This window comes from Bubalus bubalis, chromosome 12 (assembly GCF_019923935.1).
Source record: "Bubalus bubalis isolate 160015118507 breed Murrah chromosome 12, NDDB_SH_1, whole genome shotgun sequence".
Taxonomy (NCBI): domain Eukaryota; kingdom Metazoa; phylum Chordata; class Mammalia; order Artiodactyla; family Bovidae; genus Bubalus; species Bubalus bubalis.
This window is the reverse complement of record NC_059168.1, coordinates 94,935,005-94,956,166: the sequence shown is the minus strand read 5'-3', so window position 1 is coordinate 94,956,166 and position 21,162 is coordinate 94,935,005. Positions and strand designations below refer to the sequence as shown.

General features: G+C 52.7%; 1 protein-coding gene across 1 annotated transcript in view; it reads right to left on the bottom strand.

Annotated features, from left to right (window-relative positions):
- ADGRD2 (adhesion G protein-coupled receptor D2) overlaps nt 1-20,718 on the bottom strand; it is a 28,580-nt gene extending 7,862 nt beyond the window's left edge. Inside the window, exons 1-20 of the mRNA XM_044926333.2 lie at nt 20,586-20,718; nt 19,596-19,738; nt 19,351-19,448; nt 18,737-18,800; nt 18,169-18,381; nt 17,205-17,846; nt 16,706-16,804; nt 16,266-16,351; nt 15,715-15,996; nt 14,404-14,515; nt 13,557-13,691; nt 12,976-13,099; nt 12,258-12,363; nt 4,359-4,414; nt 3,697-3,823; nt 2,191-2,294; nt 1,828-1,930; nt 1,383-1,536; nt 704-837; nt 501-616 (exon numbers count right to left, since the gene is read on the bottom strand). Coding sequence (XP_044782268.2) covers nt 501-616; nt 704-837; nt 1,383-1,536; nt 1,828-1,930; nt 2,191-2,294; nt 3,697-3,823; nt 4,359-4,414; nt 12,258-12,363; nt 12,976-13,099; nt 13,557-13,691; nt 14,404-14,515; nt 15,715-15,996; nt 16,266-16,351; nt 16,706-16,804; nt 17,205-17,846; nt 18,169-18,381; nt 18,737-18,800; nt 19,351-19,448; nt 19,596-19,738; nt 20,586-20,602 — 2,915 coding nt within the window. The 5' untranslated portion in view covers nt 20,603-20,718. The remainder of the gene's footprint in view (nt 1-500; nt 617-703; nt 838-1,382; nt 1,537-1,827; nt 1,931-2,190; nt 2,295-3,696; nt 3,824-4,358; nt 4,415-12,257; nt 12,364-12,975; nt 13,100-13,556; nt 13,692-14,403; nt 14,516-15,714; nt 15,997-16,265; nt 16,352-16,705; nt 16,805-17,204; nt 17,847-18,168; nt 18,382-18,736; nt 18,801-19,350; nt 19,449-19,595; nt 19,739-20,585) is intronic.
- Nucleotides 20,719-21,162: the final 444 nt, after the last annotated feature.

The following is a 21,162-nucleotide window of genomic DNA, read 5'->3' as shown; positions in this document are numbered from 1 at the left end:
CAAGGCCCCCAGGGAGTGACCATGCTTCTCAAGGCCCCACTGGCTTGGGTTGCCCTTCCCTTGGCAGAGGGTAGAGTGGCAAAGAGGAAGGCCTGGGGTGTTGGGGGGTGGGCCCTCCAGCAGGATATGTTCCATAGAGTGATGGGGTTCTGGTGGGGGTAGAGACCTAGACTCTCACTCTGAACCTGAACTTCTAGAGCCTGCCTCATTTAGGGGTCGCCTCCACGTGTCTCCACCAGAGACAGTGCCTTCTGCGGATGGTGAGTCCCCAGGACAGTGGCTGGCGTCTACACTGCCCCTCATATACACACAGGCTCCATTACCATCCACACGCATGAGCACGTGTGCACACACAGCACGGACACATTGCACACACCCACCCCCATATATAGCCTTGCACTCATGAGTGCACATGGCCACACACACGCCCACCCTGGACTCACACGTGCTCACACCTGGCTCCCCCACCTCTTTCTGACTCCCCTAGGCTGGGGTCTCACCACATCTGGATCCTGAGCTGCTGCTGCACGCAGGGCTGTGGGCTCAGCATGCGGGCGCGGCGGCGGGCACTGGACACGGTGACAATCACCACCCGGACCAGGATGCAGGTGTTGGCCTGGAGATCTGGTGTCAGAGTGCAAAAGGGGCTCCCCCTCCCACGACCTGTCCCGCCCTGGCAGGACCCCCGGGCCCCTCCGCTCACGGTCAGCACGAAGAGCACGGGCCCCACAAAGGCCCAGATGGCATCCGTGTGCACGTTGAGCCAGCAGTGCTCAGTGGCCACGTAGTCACGCGGGGACATGGCCAGGGTGATGGCCACGATGGCCACAGGCACACCTAGGGCAATAAGAAGTGACCTCAGGACCACACCATCCCCTTGGTCCTCCCTGGGAGCCAGCCCCCAGCCCGAGCTGCAGCCCCCAGCCATCCCACAGTAGTGGGTGCACTGGCCGCACTGGGCGATCCAGGAGTGGGGTTGGGTGGGCTTGATACTTGTGGGTGGCACTGGAGCCCTGAGCGGTTGGGAAGTGGAAGAGCTGAGACAGAGTCGAGGCCTTAGGGCTGAGAATCAGCAGAGTTGGAGGCTGGTGACTGGCATGGGCTTAGCTGGTCCCAGATTAGGGAGGCAGGTCTGGAGGCCAGGAGCGGAGGTGGTCGAAGTGGAGGAGGATTAAGAACTGGAGTTAGGTAGAGCTGGAGGTTGATGGAGCTGAGTTTATGTCAAGACACGGGTGCTGGGCGCCGGGTAGTGCTGGGTGATGGTGAAGAGGGTGGGTGTGGGATGGTGGTGGGCATGGGGCGGTGGGTGTTGGACATAACGGAGGCCATGCAAGGCAGGGTCGAGGGGAACAGAACAAGAGTGAGGGGCAGAAGGGCCTCACCCCAGCCCGTGGCATAGTAGAGAGGCATCCGAGGGCCGGGGCGCATGCTGACGGCCACCACCTTGCTCCACAGCAGCAGCCCCTCCACCAACATCCAGAAGAAGGCGACCAGAAAGAGAAGGTGCATCACAGCTGTGATGGCTACGCAGGCCACCTGGACGGGAGGGCGGGCGATCCCCACTGAGGCCAGTTATGGGTGCAGCCCGCCCTGGGTCCCCTGTCCATGCCGGGCATTGCCAGCCCAAAGCAGTTTGCATGGGTGAGGTCCCCGGGTAGTGCCCCGGGCCCAGCTCCAACATTCAGTTTTTCCTCTCTAGGCCTTACTCCTCCCTAGAAAGGGAGCCGGGTGCAGACATGGGGGGGCGGGGGGCGGGGGTGGGCAACCCAGAAAAGGCTGAAGGTAGCCATCCCTGAGCTCCCAAGACCCCCCTTGCTGATTGCCCACCTTGTTGACCTTTGCCCACTCGCTGGCCATGAGGAAGCCCTCGGCGGAGGCCAGGGAGAAGGTGAGGTTCTTGTGGACTGTGGCCCGCTCTGACCTGGGGACCCTGGACAGACAGGGGAGGTAGTAACGGGGACACCACCACCAACCCCCACCCCCCTCAGCTCCAGCCCCACCCACGTCCAGGTGAGCTGGCTGATGAAGGCAGAGAGGGCTGCTCCACAGGGGCCCAAGTCCCAGGGGGGGCCCTGGAGCGGGGTCTACCTGGACCAAGGGTGGATGCCCTTCCAAGGAGGGATGTGGAGGTTGGCTGGCAAGGGGCGGGGTGGGCCCAGGGTGCCACAGCAGGTGGTGAGCTCGCCTTACCCAGCCACCAGGAAGAGCAGGAAGGTGGTGGAGAGGGCGCAGAAGGACACGCCACAGCCCACAAACGAGAGCGTCCTCAGCAGCGACTCCTCCTCAGGGCCTCTCTGGAGAGGGACAGAGACCTCAGAGGGCAGGAGCTTGCCACCACCCTGCGCTGATGGGACCAGGCCTCACCCGCCCCGCCGGCCACTTCCAGAACAACACCCACTGCGCCATACCCACCCCCAACGCACAGGCCTGCACACAGCAGGCACTTAATAATGAGCGTTTGCCTGTCCTCCTCTGCTGGCTCTCCCTAAATGGGGCGGGGGGCTGGCTTGCACCGATTTCTCAGCACTGGACAGGAAGTGGCTGACACACCCGTGGGGAGGAGACAGCATGTGACGACCACCTGCTAAGGGGAGTACGGAGCTGGCACAAATTACTTAAGATGTGTCAAAGGTCCACGCTCTGTTTTCACAGGAAAACTGCATCAGATGGCATGTTTTCCTAGTATGCTCCCCAACACGCCAAGTGACCCCAGCATTCCTGGGCTCAGGCCCACCTCACTCAACCTCTTGGTGAGCGACCACCGAGTCCCTTTCTGGCTCCAGCCAGCCCACCTCGCTTGGCCTCCTGGAATTTGGCTTCCCCCACCCCCAATCTGTAAATGCCGGTACCTATCAGAGGGCTGCTGTGGTCGAAGCTCCTTCAACTTCCAACTGCATCTCAGCCACGGCTTTACCTACCAGCTCTTGTTTCCAGTTGAGACCCTCCTGCCCTGAGCACGAGGCAACAGGCCCCACGGACCCCAGACCTGTGGTCCCCCAAATCTATTGCCCACCTGAGCCTCCTCAGAAATGAGTCTCTCATCTTCTAGTGGCCCTGGACCCCCTCTCCCTCAGCCCAGTCTCCCAGTCTCCCCACTGCTCCCTGGTCCAGGGTCCCTCCCTTCTCCTAGGCCCCTCGCTGCTTTCCCCTCTGTCACCACCCCAGCCTCACTCCTGGCACTGCAGGCTCCCTCGTGCAAACGCTTCACCCGCTTCCACACATCCTCTCCAACAGGACCACCATCCAAGCATGTGAGCCTGGCATTCCAGGTCTGGGTGATCTGACCCAGGCCCACCTTGCCTACCACCACCCCCCACCACAGACATTGCACTGAAAGCCCCAGACTCATCGAAGTTCTAGAACATAACTGGTCTGCCATTTCTAGCCTCCGTGCGCTTCCCTGGTGGCTCAGTTAGTAAAGAATCCACCTGCAATGCGGGAAACCTGAGTTCAATCCCTGGGTTGAGAAGATCCCCTGGAGAAGGGAAAGGCTACCCACTCCAGTATTCTGGCCTAGAGAATTCCATGGACTGCATAAATCCAGGGGTCACAAAGAGTTGGACACGACTGAATGACTTTGACTCTGCCTTTGCTCAGGTGGCCCTCCGTTTGGCATGCCTTTCTATTCAACTATTGTTCATCCTTTAAAACTCGGTCCTGACATCACCTTCCCCTGCCCCCCTCCCCAGCACTCACCTGGACGTCATACACCTGCAACAGGACGGCAAAGTTGGTGCTGTGGTTGCAGAAGCAGGCGGTCGAGCCCTGGTACATGGCAGTCACGGAGCAGCCAGTGGTGGCCCAGGAGCCCCCTGAGTCTGAGCTTGGGGTGAGTAGGGGACAGAGGGCTCTTGAGATGGGCTGCACCTGGGGGTGGGGGCAGGGGGAAGCCTTTCCAGAAACCCTGGGCTCTCTCAGTGCCCTGCCTCTATCCAGTTATATGACCTTGGGCAAGTCACTGCTCCTCCCTGGGTCTCTGTTTCCCATCTGTGAAATGGGAGGATGGGGCTGAAACCAGTGATCAGTATTAACTGCATTAATTACTAAGCAACAGTGACTGATCTTCATTCCCTGGTTTTGAATATATCAACTCTAACACCCATTCCACAGATGAGTCTCTCCCTACTCTAAGCCCATAGAGTAGGCTTACATAGCTCCTATGACAGGGAGCTCACTACCTCCTGAGTAACAGGTTCTCCTGCCCCAGTTTATTCCCAGCTGAGTGGGGCCTGGAACCACCCTGACAAGGAAGTTGATGAATGGAGGCTAAAAACCCGCTTGAGTCCTGCCTCATCCTCAAGTGGGAGAGATGTCTTTTTTATTTTTTAATGCCTTATTTAAAGAACTTGGAAACTCACCCGATACTGAAGTTCCAGAAAGCACAGACAGGCTCCACCAACTTCAGAGGGAAGGCCTAAGGGCAGCCAACAAGGACAGGGCAGGTATGTGAGCGCACATGGGCAAGGAGAGAGATCAGTGGATGCAGAGAGACATGACCTCCTGTGTTTGAGGGGCTGGGGGTTGCCCAGCATAAATCACGGGTGCAGGGGTTGGAGAAAAATGCCAGTGGGAAGGCACAAAGAAGGTGAAATGAGGAGAGTTGCAGGCTGGCATTATGGTTAATATCAAAATCCTAGGCATGAACTAAATGTCCATCCTTTGGGGATTCTGTAAGAGAGCCTCCGGAAGTATTGTGAATTTAGCAAAGCTGCAGGATACAGTATCATTATATAGGAATCAATTGCATTACTATAAACTTAAAATGAACAATTTAAAGTAGAATTAAGAAAACAATACCATTTACAAAAACATCAGAAACTCTCTACTACTTAGCGGTGCATGCATGCTCAGTCTTTAAGTCATGTCCTGCTCTTTGTGACCCCATGGACTGTAGGCTGCCAGGCTTCTCTGTCCATGGGATTCTCCAGGTAAGAATACTAGAGTGGGTTGCCATTTCCTCCTCCAGGGGATATTCCTAACCCAGGCATGGAACCTACATCGCCTGCATTTGCATGCGGATACTTTACCGCTGAGTCACCCGGGAAGCCCGTACAAACTAGAAGTACGTCTAAGTATATCTAACAAAAAACCTTCAAGATCTGTACACTGACAACTAGATATCACTGCTGAGAAAAATGCAAGAAAATCTAAATAAGCTCAGCGACATACCTTGATCAAGGACTGGAAGACTCATTGTTAAGATGCTCTTTCATCATCTTATTTCAATTTGGGAGATACAGTGCAATTCCAATCAAAATCCCAGCAGGTTTTTCCACAGACATTTACAAGCTGATTCTAAAAAAGGTTTTTTTTGGCTGTGCCACATGGCATGCAGGACCTTACTTCCCTGACCAGAGATCACCACTGCCCTATGCAGTGGAAGTGCGGATTCTTAACCATTGCCAGGGAAGTCCCCTGAGTCTCAAAGGTATACAGCAATGTGAAGACCCTAGGCCAGCCAAAGCAGTTTTGAAAAGGAAGTACAAAGTTGGAGGACTTACATGAACTGATTTCAAGGCTTACCATACAGATACATTAATCAGGACATATAGGATTAGTGTATAGATCTAGGGAATAGAATAGAGAGCCCAGAAATAGGCTTACACATATATGAACAATTGATTTTCCAAAAGGTGACAGGATAATTCAAGGGAGAAAGAATAATCTTTTCAACAAATGGTGTTGGAATGGGATATAGCAAAATATGAAGTTCAACCCCTACCCAACACAATATCCATAAATGAGTTGAAATGAAGCTATAAATGTAAAGGCTAAAGTGTAAACTCCTTTGAGAATATCTTTGTGACCTTGGGATAGGCAAGTTTTCCTAGACGTGATGCAAAAAGCATAAGCCATGCAAGAGAAAAACTGATAAACTGGACTTCATCATATTTAAAACTTATCTTTCAAAAACACTGTTAAGAAAAGCAATCCACAGACTAGGAGATATTATGTACAAAACATATAGCTCAAAAAATGCTTATATCCAAAATACATAAAGAATTCTTACAATTCAATAGTAATACAAATAATTTTAAAATTGAGGAAGAACAAAGCTTGAGGCATCACGCTCACTGATTTCAAACAATATTACAAAGATATAGAAATTATGAGATTGGCATAAAAACAGACACGTAGATCAATGGAACAGAAGAGAGAGCTCAGAACTAAACCTCTGTGTCAATTAGTTTATGACAAAAGAGGCATGGATATATAATGGGGAAACAACAGTCTCTTCAATAAATGATGTTGGGAAAATTGGACAGCCATAGGCAAAGGAATACTATGCATTTCAGTATTTTGGGGCTTCCCTTGTGGCTCAGTTGGTAAAGAATCTGCCTGCAATGTGGGAGACCTGGGTTCCATCCCTGGGTTGGGAAGATCCCCTGGAGAAGGGAAAGGCTACCCACTCCAGTATTCTGCCCTGGAGAATTCCATGGGCTGTATAGTCCACGGGGTTGCAAAGAGTCGGACATGACTGAGCGACTTTCACTTCACTCCAGGCAACAGAATAAAACTTGACTACTGTCTTATACCAGTAGTATAAGGCTACTTGAGGCTTCCTTGGTAGCTCAGAGGTTAAAGCGTCTGCCTGCAATGCGGGAGACCAGGGTTCGATTCCTGAGTTGGGAAGATCCCCTGGAGAAGGAAATGGCAACCCACTCCAGTACTCTTGCCTAGAACATCCCATGGATGGAGGAGCCTAGTAGGCTACAGTCCATGGGGTCACAAAGAGTCAGACACGACTGAGCGACTTCACTTCACTTCACTGTCGTATACCATACACAAAAATTAACTCAACACTGAACTAGACTTGAATTTAAGACATGAAACTGTAAAACTGCTAGGAAAAAAACATAGGTGGTAAGTTCCTTGTCATAGCAAAAATATTTAAAAGCCTGAAATATCCAGTTAAACACAGGCAGAAGATATACAGACTGACAATGAGTACATGAAGACGCTCAACATCATCAATCATAAGGAAAATGCGAAACCACAATGAGATATTTCCTCACACTTGTTAAGATGGCTGTTATCAAAAACACAAGAAAGAACATGTGTTGGCGAGGAAATGGAGAAAAGGGAACCCTCGTACACTGTTGGTGAGAATGTGAGTTGGTGCAGCCACTATGGAAACAATATAGTGGTTCCTCTAAAAATTAAAAATAAAACTGCCTTCAGTTCAGTTCAGTCGCTCAGTCATGTCCGACTCTTTGTGATCCCATGAATCACAGCACGCCAGGCCCCCCTGTCCATCACCAACTCCTGGAATTCACCCAGACTCACGTCCATTGAGTCAGTGATGCCATCCAGCCATCTCATCTTCTGTCGTCCCCTTCTCCTCCTGCCCCCAATCCCCCCCAGCATCAGAGTCTTTTCCAATGAGTCAACTCTTCACATGAGGTGGCCAAAGTACTGGAGTTTCAGCTTTAGCATCATTCCTTCCAAAGAAATCCCAGGGCTGATCTCCTTCAGAATGGACTGGTTGGATCTCCTTGCAGTCCAAGGGACTCTCAAGAGTCTTCTCCAACACCACAGTTCAAAAGCATCAATTCTTCGGCGCTCAGCCTTCTTCACAGTCCAACTCTCACATCCATACATGACCACAGGAAAAACCATAGCCTTGACTAGACGAATCTTTGTTGGCAAAGTAATGTCTCTGCTTTTGAATATGCTATCTAGGTTGGTCATAACTTTCCTTCCAAGGAGTAAGTGTCTTTTAATTTCATGGCTGCAGTCACTATCTACAGTGATTTTGGAGCCCAAAAAAATAAAGTCTGACACTGTTTCCACTGTTTCTCCATCTATTTCCCATGCAGTGATGGGACCGGATGCCATGATCTTCGTTTTCTGAATGTTGAGCTTTAAGCCCACTTTTTCACTCTCCACTTTCACTTTCATCAAGAGGCTTTTTAGTTCCTCTTCACTTTCTGCCATAAGGGTGGTGTCATCTGCATATCTGAGGTGATTGATATTTCTCCCGGCAATCTTGATTCCAGCTTGTGCTTCCTCCAGCCCAGCGTTTCTCATGATGTACTCTGCATAGAAGTTAAATAAACAGGGTGACAATATACAGCCTTGACGTACTCCTTTTCCTATTTGGAACCAGTCTGTTCTAACTGTTCTAACTGTTGCTTCCTGATCTGCATATAGGTTTCTTAACAGGCAGGTTAGGTGGTCTCGTATTCCCATCTCTTTCAGAATTTTCCACAGTTTATTGTGATCCACACAGTCAAAGGCTTTGGCATAGTCAATAAAGCAGAAATAGATGTTTTTCTGGAACTCTCTTGCTTTTTCCATGATCCAGCGGATGTTGGCAATTTGATCTCTGGTTCCTCTGCCTTTTCTAAAACCAGCTTGAACATCTGGAAGTTCACGGTTCACATATTGCTGAAGCCTGGCTTGGAGAATTTTGAGCGTTACTTTACTAGCGTGTGAGATGAGTGCAATTGTGCGGTAGTTTGAGCATTCTTTGGCATTATGACCCAGCAATTCCACTCCTGTATATATCCAAAGAAAGTGAAAATATTAACTCAGAAATGATATATGACTCTGCTATATTTAGGATGGGTAAGCAACAGGGACCTGCTGAATAGCACATGAAACTCTGCTCAATGTCATGTGGCAGCCTGGATGGGAGGGGGCCTTGGGGGAGAATGGATACATGTATATGTATGGCTGAGCCCCTTCGCTGTTCTCCTAAAACTATCACAACATTGTTAATCAACTACAGCTCAACACAAAATAAAAAGTTTTTTCAAAAGAAAATATATTAACATATGTATCTCCATATTCACTGCAGCATTATTTTCTAGAGCAAAGATATGGAAACAACCTGTGTCCATTGATGAATGAACGAATAAAGAAACTGTGGCGTGTGTGTATATATATATATAGAGAGAGATAGATAGATATAGGCTTCCCTGAAAGCAGCTGATAAAGAATTTGCCTGTAATGCAGGAGGTCTGGGTTTGATCCCTGGATTGGGACAATCCCCTGGAGGAGGGCATGGCAACCCACTCCAGTATTCTTGCCGGAGAGAGAAGAGCCTGGCCTGCTACATTCTACAGGGTCACACAGAGTTGGAAACGGCTAAAGCGACTTAGCATGCACGCAGGCATATATATATATATATATATATATATATATATGTATATATATATAAAACAGAATATTCAGTTCAGTTCAGTCACTTAGTTGTGTCTAACTCTTTGCGACCCCATGGAGTGCATTACGCCAGGCTTCCCTGTCCATCACCAACTCCCGGAGCTGACTCAAACTCATGTCCACCAAGTCGGTGATGCCATTCAACCATCTCATCCTCTGTCATCCGCTTCTTCTCCTGCCTTTAATCTTTCCCAGCATCAGGGTCTTTTCATATGAGTCAGGTCTTCGCATCAGGTGGCCAAAGTATTGGAGTTTCAGCTTCAGCATCGCTCCTTCCAATGAATATTCAGGACTGATTTCCTTTAGGATGGACTGGGTTGATCTCCTTGCAGTCCAAGGGACTCTCAAGAGTCTTCTCCAACACCACAGTTCAAAAGCATCAATTCTTCAGCGCTCAGGTTTCTTTATAGCCCAAATCTCACATCCTTACATGACTACCGGAAAAACCAAAGCTTTGACTAGACGGACCTTTGTTGGCAAAATAATGTCTCTGCTTTTTAATATGCTGTTTAGATTGGTTATAACTTTTCTTCCAAGGAGCGTCTTTTTTTTCATGGCTGCAATCACCATCTGCAGTGATTCTGGAGCCCAGAAAAATAGTCTCTCACTGTTTCCATTGTTTCCCTATCTATTTGCCATGAAGTCATGGGACCAGATGCCATGATCTTAGTTTTCTGAATGTTGAGTTTTAAGCCAACTTTTTCACTCTCCTCTTTCACTTTCATCAAGAGGCTCTTTAGTTCTTTGCTTTCTGCCATAAGGGTGGTGTTATCTGCATATCTGAGGTTATTGATATTTCTCCCAGCAATCTTGATTCCAGCTTGTGCTTCATCCAGCCCAGCGTTTCTCATGATGTACTCTGCATATAAGTTAAATAAGCTGAGTGACAATATATAGCCTTGACGTACTCCTTTCCTGATTTGGAACCAGTCTGTTGTTCCATGTCCAGTTCTAACTGTTGCTTCTTGACCTGCATACAGATTTCTCAGGAGGCAGGTAAGGTGGTCTGGTATTCCCATCTCCTTCAGAATTTTCCACAGTTTGTTGTGATCCACACAGTCAAAGGTTTTGGTGTAGTCAATTAAGCAGAAGTAGATGTTTTTCTGGAACTCTCTTGCTTTTTCTTTGCCTTTTTTGCATTTCTTTTTCTTGGGAATGGTCTTGATCACTGCCTCCTGTACAATGTCACAAACCTCCGTCCATAATTCTTCAGGCACTCTGTCTATCAGATCTAATCCCTTAAATCTATTTGTCACCGCCACTGTATAATCGTAAAGGATCTGATTTAGGTCATACCTGCATGCGCACATATATAAAACAGAGTATTATTCAGCCATAAAAAGAATGAAATCTTGCCATTTGCAACAATATGGTGGACCTTGAGGCCGTTATATTAAGTGAAATAAGTCAGACAGAGAAAGACAAATACCTTATGATCTCACTTATATGGGACTCTATAAAAAAATAGTCAGGATCATAAAATACAGAGAACAGATTGGTTGCCAGTGCCCGTGGGGCAGGGGTAGGGAGAAAAGGGTGAAGGGAGTACAACAATAAAATTAAAAGAGAGAGGATCTATATGGTTTGCATGGAGAACTGTCAGTAATCAGAAAAGCAAATAGCAGGCTAATGTAAACATTTTTGGGGAAAAAAAAAGAATATTTCCTATTTTTTAAAAAGCCCAATGACATCTCAAAAAATTTTTAATTAAAAAAATGAATGAAAACTGGGAAAAAGATTTGAACTTATATTTAACAGAGGAAGATATATGAATGCCTGATAAGTGTATAAAATGATGCTCAAAATCATTGATCTTCAAAGAACTGCAACTTAGAACCACAATGAGATGTCAATACAAAACCATTATAATGAACAACGGGCAACAACATAGATGATACTCAAAACCAACATTTGAGCAAAAGAAGTCAGACTACAGTACACATTATTTGGTTCCTTTTATATGACACTTTAGGAAAGACAGCAGACACTTTAGGAAAGTCAGAGTGGGGAAGGCTGACGGGGAAGGAGCTTGAAGAAGCCTTTGGGAAAGGTGGACAAGTTGTGTATCTTGACTGGGGCAGTAATACATGAGTATATACCCTGGTCAAAACTGATCACATTGTACACTTAAAATGGATGGTTTAGTGTATGTAGACTTACATACTTTAATCAGATTGATTTTTTAAGAAGTCTTGAGATGCTATACAAAAGACATAAGCTGTGGTGTATGAGTGTATTTGTGTGTGTGTGTGTGTGTGTGTGTGTGTGTACATGTGTCCAGGATTGGTGGTTTTGGGGAAAGCAGACTCTAACTTTCCCTGAAATGCTCTAAAGTTTCAAAAGCAAGAAGGAATTTGTGTTTTACATGTAATGAATTAAATGACATATCCTGCTCATATTTCCATGCCAGTTTATAGCAAAATACCCCATTCCTTACATAACCTCAGCTGATATTCTATTTGTAGCTCTACAAGGCTCTTTTGTTGGGGAAGGGGGCGCACTGTGTGGCATGCAGGATCTTAGCTCCCCAACCCGGGATGCAACCTGTGCCCCCTGAAGTGGAAGTTCTGAGTATCAGCTGCTGGACATCTGGGCAAGTCCCTACAAGGCTTTTAAAGTAGTCCCCTGCTGATGGACATTCAGGCTACTTTAATGCTTACAAAGCGCACTGCACGGTGGGGCTCTCACATCGCCTTGTGTGATCTGATAAGAACCACCAGTTTTTTTAGGCCTTGAAGAACCATAACAAAATCCCAGCTCTGCCACTTAAACAAACACTATAACAAAATCCCAGCTCGGCACCAGGCACACAGCTCCCCTAAGCTCCTGTTTGTGGAATGCGCAGTTGGAAGATTAAATGAATGCTACTTATTTAAGGCATCTGCCATAAAGTAAGCATGCAACGCATTACTTCCCTTCCCCGCCTCTCAAAGACAATGGCATGGCTTGTGGATGTGTATTTTTCTTGAACAGTTTTAGACTTTGGTTCTCCAGTGAACAAACATTGGGATGTGTGTGTGTGTGTCGGGGGGGAACCAAACCAGGATAACTGTCCCAGGTGGCTGTTTCCCAGAAGCACCACACAGTACCTGGGCCTGGTGTTGCAGGTGAAAGGTCACAGCTGTGTTGGCCTCCCCAGTTTCATCCCACACTTCAGAGGAGATGATGGCTGACCCCACCTGGGTGCTTAGGAATCTGTGGGGAGAAAGGGAGCTTTTAAGGGCACCAGGTATCTGTGGGGGAGAGGTCACACGTGGCTGAGGTCATCAAAGATGATACCCCTAAGTCCAAAGAAACATTAGCAAAAGCCCTGTGCAGGGAATTAGGGCACCTGGGCTCCTTTCTTGCTGGCAATTTGGCTGCCCTGATGGCTCAGATGGTAAAGAATCTGCCCGCGATGCAGGAGACCCGCCCGGGTTCAAATCCTGGGTCAGGAAGATCCCCTGGAGGAGGAAATGGCAACCCACTCCAATATTCTTGCCTGGAAAATTCCATGGACAGAGGAGCCTGATGGGCTACAGTCCACAGGGTCGCAAAGACTGAGTGACTAACATTTTAATTTTCTATTTCCTCCCTGAGACTCAACACTGGAGCCGGGACCCCAGGCAGGAGTCGAGCCATGTTCCCACCAGCACATATTTGCCAGGCCCAGAAATCTGTGTGTGTCAGGGGTGAGCAGGTTTGGCCCTGGACTGCCAAGGGCAGATTTGCCCACCAGAATGGGGGTGGCTTCTGGGAGGGGACAGAGGCCTGGCCTTCCCTGGGGAGGAGATCCAGGCCCTCAGCAGCCTACTGGGTGGGACCCACCTCTGCATTCTGCTTGTTTCTTCAGAACTGTCAGGGGCCCGCGGCTCCTGGCCAGGGGCCCCCAGGGTGTGCTGGAAGACACTCGAGCTGAACCAGCTGTGGATCACGGTGACTCCAGAGAGGCCTGGATGAACAGGAGGAGGCCTGAGACCCACCCAGTGACTGAGCAGGCACCACAGGTTGGTCCCGAGGGAAAAGCTCTGCCCACTTTACAAACAGCGAAACCGAGGCTCATAGAGGTTAAATGACCTCCCAGAGATCACACAGTTAAGAAGTGGGCAGAACCAGAATTTCAACCAGCTATAGTTGACGTGCTTAAGCTGGCAGCTCCACGGCCCTTTGCCCCTTGTCTTAATCCTCCACCCCAGGTGGCATCCAGGGAAACTGTTTGCGGTTTGAGGGGAGGAGATTAAGTGAATATCTACTATGGGGTAGGTGTTTAAGCTCCTAACAACCCAGTGAGGCGAGCACTAATCTTACAGAGGAGGAGACAGCTCTGAAAGCTGAGGTGACTTATTCAGAAGAGGGCTGAGGTTTGACCCAGACCCCAGAGGGTCCCACCACCCGTCCCCCCTGCCCACCTTTCCCAAGGAGCCGCCTCACTTCAGCAGCGGGGATGCGGATGTGGCCGGGCCCCTCTGGATGCCCGCCGGGCACCATGAACACATAGCCCTCTGTACTGGCCTCTCTCAGGCGTAGGCGCCGCACCTCCAAGCCTGGGGTCAAACGGGGCTGAGTGGCTGCACCTCAGGAGGCAGGTCTTCATGCTGGGCTGGCCCAGCTGGCAGGGTCTGCTTCCCCTCTCCCTGCCACACACCCAGGAGGCCACCATTCCTGGATGGTGGCTCAGCAACTTGCCCGAGGTAAATCTGACATTTCGAAGTCCAGGGGGACAGGGTGGCTGAGAAGGGGGAGTCTCTGGGGGGCAGACCCTGAGCCTGCCAGAAACCGCCGGGCCCCTGAGAGACCCAAGTTTTGCCTGATGTTCCACTGTCAGTGCTCCCCAACTCAATCTGTTATACAAACATTCATGAGTCTGGTCCTGAGATGCAGAAATGACTCAGAAACAGCCCTGGCACTCAGGGAGCTTCAGGCTGAATCATATTAATTGCCACAAAAGCAACTAAAGATATGTTCAAAACACCAGGGTAACAGAGGAGAGAGGAATTGACTGTTGGGAGAGATCTAAAACTGGGGAAGCTTCCTAGCAGAGCTGATGCTCGAGCAGGGTTCTGAAGGATGTATAGGAGTTTGCTAGGAGATCGAGAGAGAGTATTCTGGATGGAGGGCACAGCATGGGCCAGGGCAGGAACAGAAAGGAGTATCTGTGGGAGTCAGAGAGCTCCCAGTTATCAGGGCTGAGGAGGATGTCTGAACCTAGGTCCCACCCGCAGCCCAGCTGTGTGGGACAGATTGGGGCAGGCTCACCAGCATGGTGGTGCTGGAGGTGCATTCGAGGCCGCTCGGAGGTCAGCACAGAGTTCAGCAGGGGTGCCAGGTGCTGCACACTCGCCACCAAGGCCATGGGTCCGCCAGCCACCTGGGAGGAGGCCGCAGCTCAGCCCCTCTCACACTCCCCACTCCACTGCCACCTGCCCTGACCACTGGGGTTAACACGTTCTCACAGATCTGGGAGGTGGTCCGCCTGCTCCGGACCCTCAGAGGCTCCGCCTGAGGGCATCCAGGATCAAGTCCTGGATCCTCAGCCTGACATTTGAGGCCCTTCCTGATGAACCTTCTCTGGCTTCTCCAACCTGGTCCTAAGCCACGCTGTCCTTGACTCAAACTGAAGGCCCCACAGTGCTCTCTGCCTGCTGGTAGGTTGCTTGCCAATGGGGCATACTCAGAAGGCAGAGCCATGCCTTCGCTTCTTTGGTCTGACTTGGTGTTAGACCTATAACAGGTGCTCAAGTTTTAGCTTCCAAAAGAAAGCCGTGGGGCGGGGTGTTGGCGGATGGTGCTGGTGAGGACAGAGTGGGTATGGGGATCATGCATGGCTGGGACCCCTCCTCTGTGCTGGCCAGGTCACCTGATTTACACCTACTCCTCTCCATTGCCTAAGCAAGACAGGTATGATCATCCCCATTTTCCAGGGAAGAAACCTGAGGTTCAGAGTCTAGTTTGCCCCAGTCTGCCACAGTGTCTCAGATCCCCAGAAAAATGTGGGGTTACACCCTCCCCAGGATGGAGAGCACCAACTGGAGAGGTGAACATCCCACAGAATCAGCCTCCTGGGTTGTGCCATCCCCACCCCACCCTCAAACCCAGGTTTCGGTTCTGTTCTGAGGTCACAGGGACCATGCCTGCCTCTGAAGCCCCAGAACTCTCAAGGCGATGTTCACGACCCCGTGTTTTCTCCCTTCTCTGAGCTGATGATTCCCAGGTCTACAGCCACTTCTGCCACGACGAGATTTCCAACACCCTCATTATCTGTCTCGTCTATTCTCCATGGCTGAACACTTAGTATAGAGGACCTCCCACTTAAGGTGGTCAGTGATTGTTGGATATGGGAGGCCCTTGATGAGTAGTGGCTCTTAATTTTTAATTTGAGAAGCTGTTGTTCAAGAGCAGTTGTTTGTGGAAGTTCAACTTATAAAACAGGAAAACGAGGAGCTTCTCCAGATGGATGGCAAAATGGAGCTCGGAGATGGGTGCTGACTTGCCCACGGCTACACAAATGGGTGACAAGGTAGGAACTAGAGCCCAGGGCCCTGTGGCACCCAGCCCTGCCAGCCTCACCTCACTGACTGACAGCCACACACCAGCCAGTGGCTCCTCCAGGACCAGGCTGGCCACAGACATGACGGCCTGGCCCAGCTGCTCCCAGGGCCCTGTCGTGGGCTCTGGCTCCCACGCCCCAAGGGCGGCCACTCTTTTCAGAAAGCACAGGACAGCCAGCAGTGCTGCGGGCCCCAGTGGAGCTGCCTCCTTTGCCAGGACTCCCTCCAGGATTCTCAGGAAGCTGGCCGCCTCCGTCAGGGACAGGTCTCCGTGGGCTTCAGAGAGAGGGTCAGGAAGGAGCTGTGGGGCAGAGGAGCCACTGATGGTGGGTCTGGCTGTCATAAGGGGATGCCTCCAGCCCCCCACCCCAGCACCAGGGCCTATGCTTGGCCTCTGCCTGTCTTCTTGGTGAGTACAGATCTAACTACTCATGAGCCCCCAGCTCTCAGAGTGCATGGGTACATGAACAACCTTAATTCCTGCACACACGTTAGGAGGGTGTCCCCTTTCTAGATGAGGACACTGAGGTTCACGGAGGCCACCCAAAGTGCCCCTGGGAGGGGGCTCACCACAATGGCGTTGGCCAAGGCATTGACTCGGCTGATAACATCCTGGCCAGGCCACGACTGGGCGTCCTGCAGCAGCCGGTACTTCTCTGCAAAGCAGTGGATGCCAGGCTAAGCCCTGGGCGACCTCCTCCCCAGAGGTGCCCCATCCACCCTGTGCCACCTGCAGAGGATGGAGACACTGATGGCGGTGTGTCTGGAGACTTAAGTGTCCTGGATGGGGAAACTGAGGCACAGAATGGCAAAACCACCTGCTTGAGGTGAATCCCACAATCTGGGATTCACCCCCAGGTCAGAATGGCCCCATTTATCTGTGGTCTAGACTCCACCGAGGCCCCAGGATGCTGAGAAGATTCCCAATTCCCAGGCTGTGCCAACTGCTCCCCTCTCAGCCTACACTGGTCCATACCCAGCGTCCCCTTCAACAGAGGCGGACAGCGCACCTGTCCGGTAGCAGCAGAGGAAGGGCAGCGGCTGCAGGCAGAGCAAAGAGCCCTCAGTGTGGGGTGCTGGGTCCCACGTAGGGCACTCCTCTGAGGGCACTGGCCAGGGTGGGAGAGGTGTCAGAGCCGCCTCCTGGCTCCCCACCGACTCCATGACCCACAGCCCATTTGGGCCTTGAAGGCACCTGCACGCCTGAGGGGCCACCAGGACGCGCGATCCTGGAGTTAGGAGGCGACATGGGAACCGGAGGAGTGCAGCAACCAGCACTGGGCGGAGCAAGGCAGCCGCGGGGTTGGGGGCGGGCGTGGGGGGGGGGGGGGCGAGGCGAGTCCCTCCAGGCTGCTATGACTAGGTACCAGGTAGGTACTGGGAGCGTGGAGAAGGCGTGGCCAGACTTGGGTGTGGCCCGGTTGGCAGAGGTGGGTAGGGAAGCCAGGAGGTGGTGGGTGGAGCCAAAGGTGGGCGGGGCCTGGCAGCAGGAGGCGGGGCAGGCCGTACCGGGACAGAGAAGCCGCACCCACACCGGCGGCAGCAGCGAGGGTGCGACGTCCAGGGCGCCCAGATCCCAGCGGAAAAGCAGGCCACCGGGGGGCGGCGCACAGGCCCGTGCCCGGTGCATTTGCGCGGGGCTCAGCGCGCGGGCCCACAGGTGGAAGTCGGTGAGGTTGCCGCTGAAGGCGTCGCGCGCTGAGAAGCCACCGCCCAGAGAGTCCTGGTCCTGGCCTAGCACGAGGATGCCGCCAGGTGGCAGCGGGTGGCCGGCGCCCAGGCCCCGCGCCCCAGAGCGTCGCCGCCCGTCAGCGAACAGCGACCAGCGCCCGCCTAGCTGCTCCCACGTGACGCACACGTGATGCCAGCGGCCATCCGCTCGGAAGGCAGCGCGAAAGGGCGCGTGATGCCCGCGCACCACGAGCGCCGCGTGCACGGCTCCGCCCGGCTCGGCGAAGGCTCGCAGCTGCAGCGCGTTGGCCAGCGTGGGCACAGCCAGAGAGAAGAGTGCTGCCGGGTCGGACGAGGTGGCGTCCCACTGCACGTGCGCGCAGGCTGTCAGCGCCCCCAGCGCTGGCAGTGGCATCCGAAGTCGAGCCACCCGGTCCGCAGATCTCTCGCTGAACATCAGTGCGGCCGTGGCGCGCGCGCCTGCGGGGATGCACAGGCGTCCTCCTCAGGTTTCCCACCTGCACACACCGTCCTGCCTCTGACAGCCCATTGTCACATCTGCAAAGCCCGCCCCCTTACGCTTCGGGTGCCTCCCCCCCTCGGGAAGGAAGAAATGGGGGCTCTAGTGCCCCTAACCCACGGCTAAACCCTCTACTCTCAGTCCAGGACAAGGGAATCTGAGATTGTGACTCGACTTCCTCTGGGCTTAAACCACAAACCTGTCACAGTGGGCTGCTATCTCGAGGTCACCAAAGCTCTCTCCCCCCCAGCCCCTACTTTCCAGGCCCCGGCCCAAACTCACGCCTCTGCGGGGGTCTTTGCAGAGGGGCTTCTCTTTGGCCCACCCAGATGGGGCCAGGCAGCTGCGCAGCAAGGAGCTCATCTGGGGGTGGCAGTACCAGGTGGCCCAACTGCTGCTCACAGGACTCTTGGGCCTGCCACCAACTCAGCCGCTGCCCTGGGAACTTGCACACCTCATCTGCAGTCTCCACTACCTCTCCAGGGGCCACTGGACCTGCAGGGTGGGAGAAGGGTCTATGGGGGAGAAGTGTGTGGGCATCTGACCCTTGCCGGGTGAGTGGGGTGACAGGGCCAAGGACATTGGGCTTGGAGACATTTGGGGCTGGATGGGGCTGAACCCTGGCTATGCTAGCAAGTTTTGTCCCCTTGCTGGGTCTGTTGTGTCATCTGTGTAGTGGTAGGAATGAGACGGACATGAGTGATGCTTTCAGCCCAGGGCTTGGTATAGTGGGGCTGAACTGAACTGCGCATCCTCCTTCCTTTGCATTCCAGGCCAGTGTGGCACATGGATCAGGGGCTGGCTGAGCTGGGGGAGGGGAGAGCCTCTCTGGGGCACCCTTCATACCAACCTGTGACCCAAGGGTTCCTTAATTCACCTGGCGAGTTGGAAGGGGTCCCAGAGAGACTCCTTATCTGAGAGAGAAGACAGGTGGGGTCTGAGTTAGATCCCCACACCCATATGTGCTGTTACTGAATGCCTACTGTGTGCTCCAGCGGGGTACAGTGGAGGTCGCAGGCCCTGCAGTCAGACCTGGATTCATCCAGAGTGTGATCTTAGGCAGGTCACTTCATTGCCCTGAGCCTGTTCCTAGCATCTGAAGTGAAAGTGAAAGTGTTAGTCGCTTAGTTGTGTCCAGCTCTCTGTAATGCTATGGACCGTAGCCTGCCAGGCTCCTCTGTCCATGGAATTCTCCAGGCAAGAATACTGGAGTGGGTTGCCATTCCCTTCTCTGGGGGATCTTTCTAACCCAGGGATCGAACCTCCTGCATTGCATGTGGATTCTGAATCATCAGGGAAGCCCTAGCATCTATTGGATGCTTTATTCTAGTTCTGTGCCAGGGGCTTAGCTTGTGTAACCTTTGCAGTTACCTCATGATGTGAGGTGGCCACTTGGAACCCTAGCAGCTTTGAATCCCCTTGGCCTCCTCCCCTCCACCCCCTGCCTCCTGGAAGTTCAGGTACCAGGAAGGCTAGGAGGCAGTAGCACCAGGGGGCCATTCTGGATCCAGCAGGAGGAGCAGGTGAGGAACAGCAGAGATCACGGGCGTGGCTGGTGTAGACTGAGGAAAGAAAAAAGCACAGGAAGGCAGCTCAGTGTCCCGCCTTGCTGTGCTACCCACTCTGTCATCTTGGCCCTTGTTTGGCTCCCAGACCCCACTGGGCTGGAAGCCCAGGATGGGATGGCCCCCAGGAGGGGTGACATTTACTTGCACAAAAGGGATGGTCTCCAGGAGCCTCTTCCAGGACTGCAGCTGGGAAACACTGTATCCCTGGTGAGCTGGTGGGGAGGAGGGTGGAGACAGCAACAGCCCCCTGGCTGGAGAGGGATGGAAACCAAGTGCAGGGTCTCCTGAGGTGGGAGGGGAGGGAGGGAGAGTGAGCTCCCGACCCTGTAGCTTTCCTTGTGTTCTTTGCGCTTCTCAGCCTGGCATTCAAGGCTCTGTGCAATCAGGCTTCTGCTGAGCTCTCTGGCTCTCATCATTTCCCCACACTGCCACCTTTCCCTTGCTCCCCACACTGCTTCCATTTCCCCAAGCCACATCCCTTCTCCAGACCTTTGGCCACGCTGTCCCTCCTTCCCAGACTGGCCTCCCACTCCCTCGGAGACACCATCTACAAATCAGCTCGCTGTCACTCCATCCACCCAGCACCTGCGGCAGACCTGCCACCGCCAGGTGCTGTAGTTAGCTGAGGAGACCCTAATCACAGGTGATTTGGGGTTGCTTTTGGCAGCCTATTAGGGTTGGGGGCGGGGTTCAGGTCTGAAAGAGCCCTGGCCAGGCACAAATGGTCTCAGAAAACACTGGAAGTGAAGTCATGCCCCACTGGGTCCCACCATTTGGCCTCAGGTCACCTGGAAGTCTAGAGCCATCACCAATGATAATTCATTCCCTTTCTCCTTTCCCAGATAAACTGTAAGCATGAAAATCAAACCCCAGCCCGGGAGGACACGGAGAGTCACACTTTTGGGACTCTGAAAAGCACCAAACTTATTGTCACTTTCCTCCCCTCTTTTAAACAGCACTTGTGTCCCCCAGGGTCCCATTCCCAACCCCAAGTCGCTGGGGAATTTTAAGAGTCTGGTCGGGGCACACAGTGTGACTCAATAACCGCTGACTGCCCGCCCCTCTGTTCACATTTGTCCGTGTTTGTCCCCACAAACTCCCTGGCACCCCCCCCCCCCCTTCCTTGCTCACCGAACACTCGTTGGCATTCAAAAGAGAGGCGAAGTTTGGTCGCCCCACTGCACGTCCCTTCTTCACAAGAGGCCAGTGGGGAGTCCCTCGTAGGCTGATGGGCCCCGGCGGGGGGCGGGGCGAGGGCGCAAAGGGCTCCCCTTCACCTGTGCTGATCCCGCCCCTGTTCACAGCCCGGGTCTTCACCGGCTTCGCCTGGTGCCTGGGATCTGCTCAACCTCTGCGAGGTCTCAGGGACCAGAGTTTGGCGTCGGCGATCTCACCGCCTGGAGCTCTCGCAGGACCAACGGGTGCGGGGCGGTGCTAGGAGACCCCGCCCCTTGGCCCTAGCCCTCCATTGCGGCGATTCCCCTGCCTGTGCGCTCCGGACTGGGCAGGCGCGGGCCGGCAGGAGATGTTTGAGTCATGGAGGAGGAGGGGATCAGTCTCTGGATGGGACCCGTGTCACAACTCCCCACAACACACAGGTAAAGTCACTCTTATTAGAAAGGGCATCTGGTGAATCTCGGATAAGTTTGTGGAAACCCGAGGCATCTTGGACTCCCCACTTGCATCTCAGGCAGGATGAGGAGGGAGC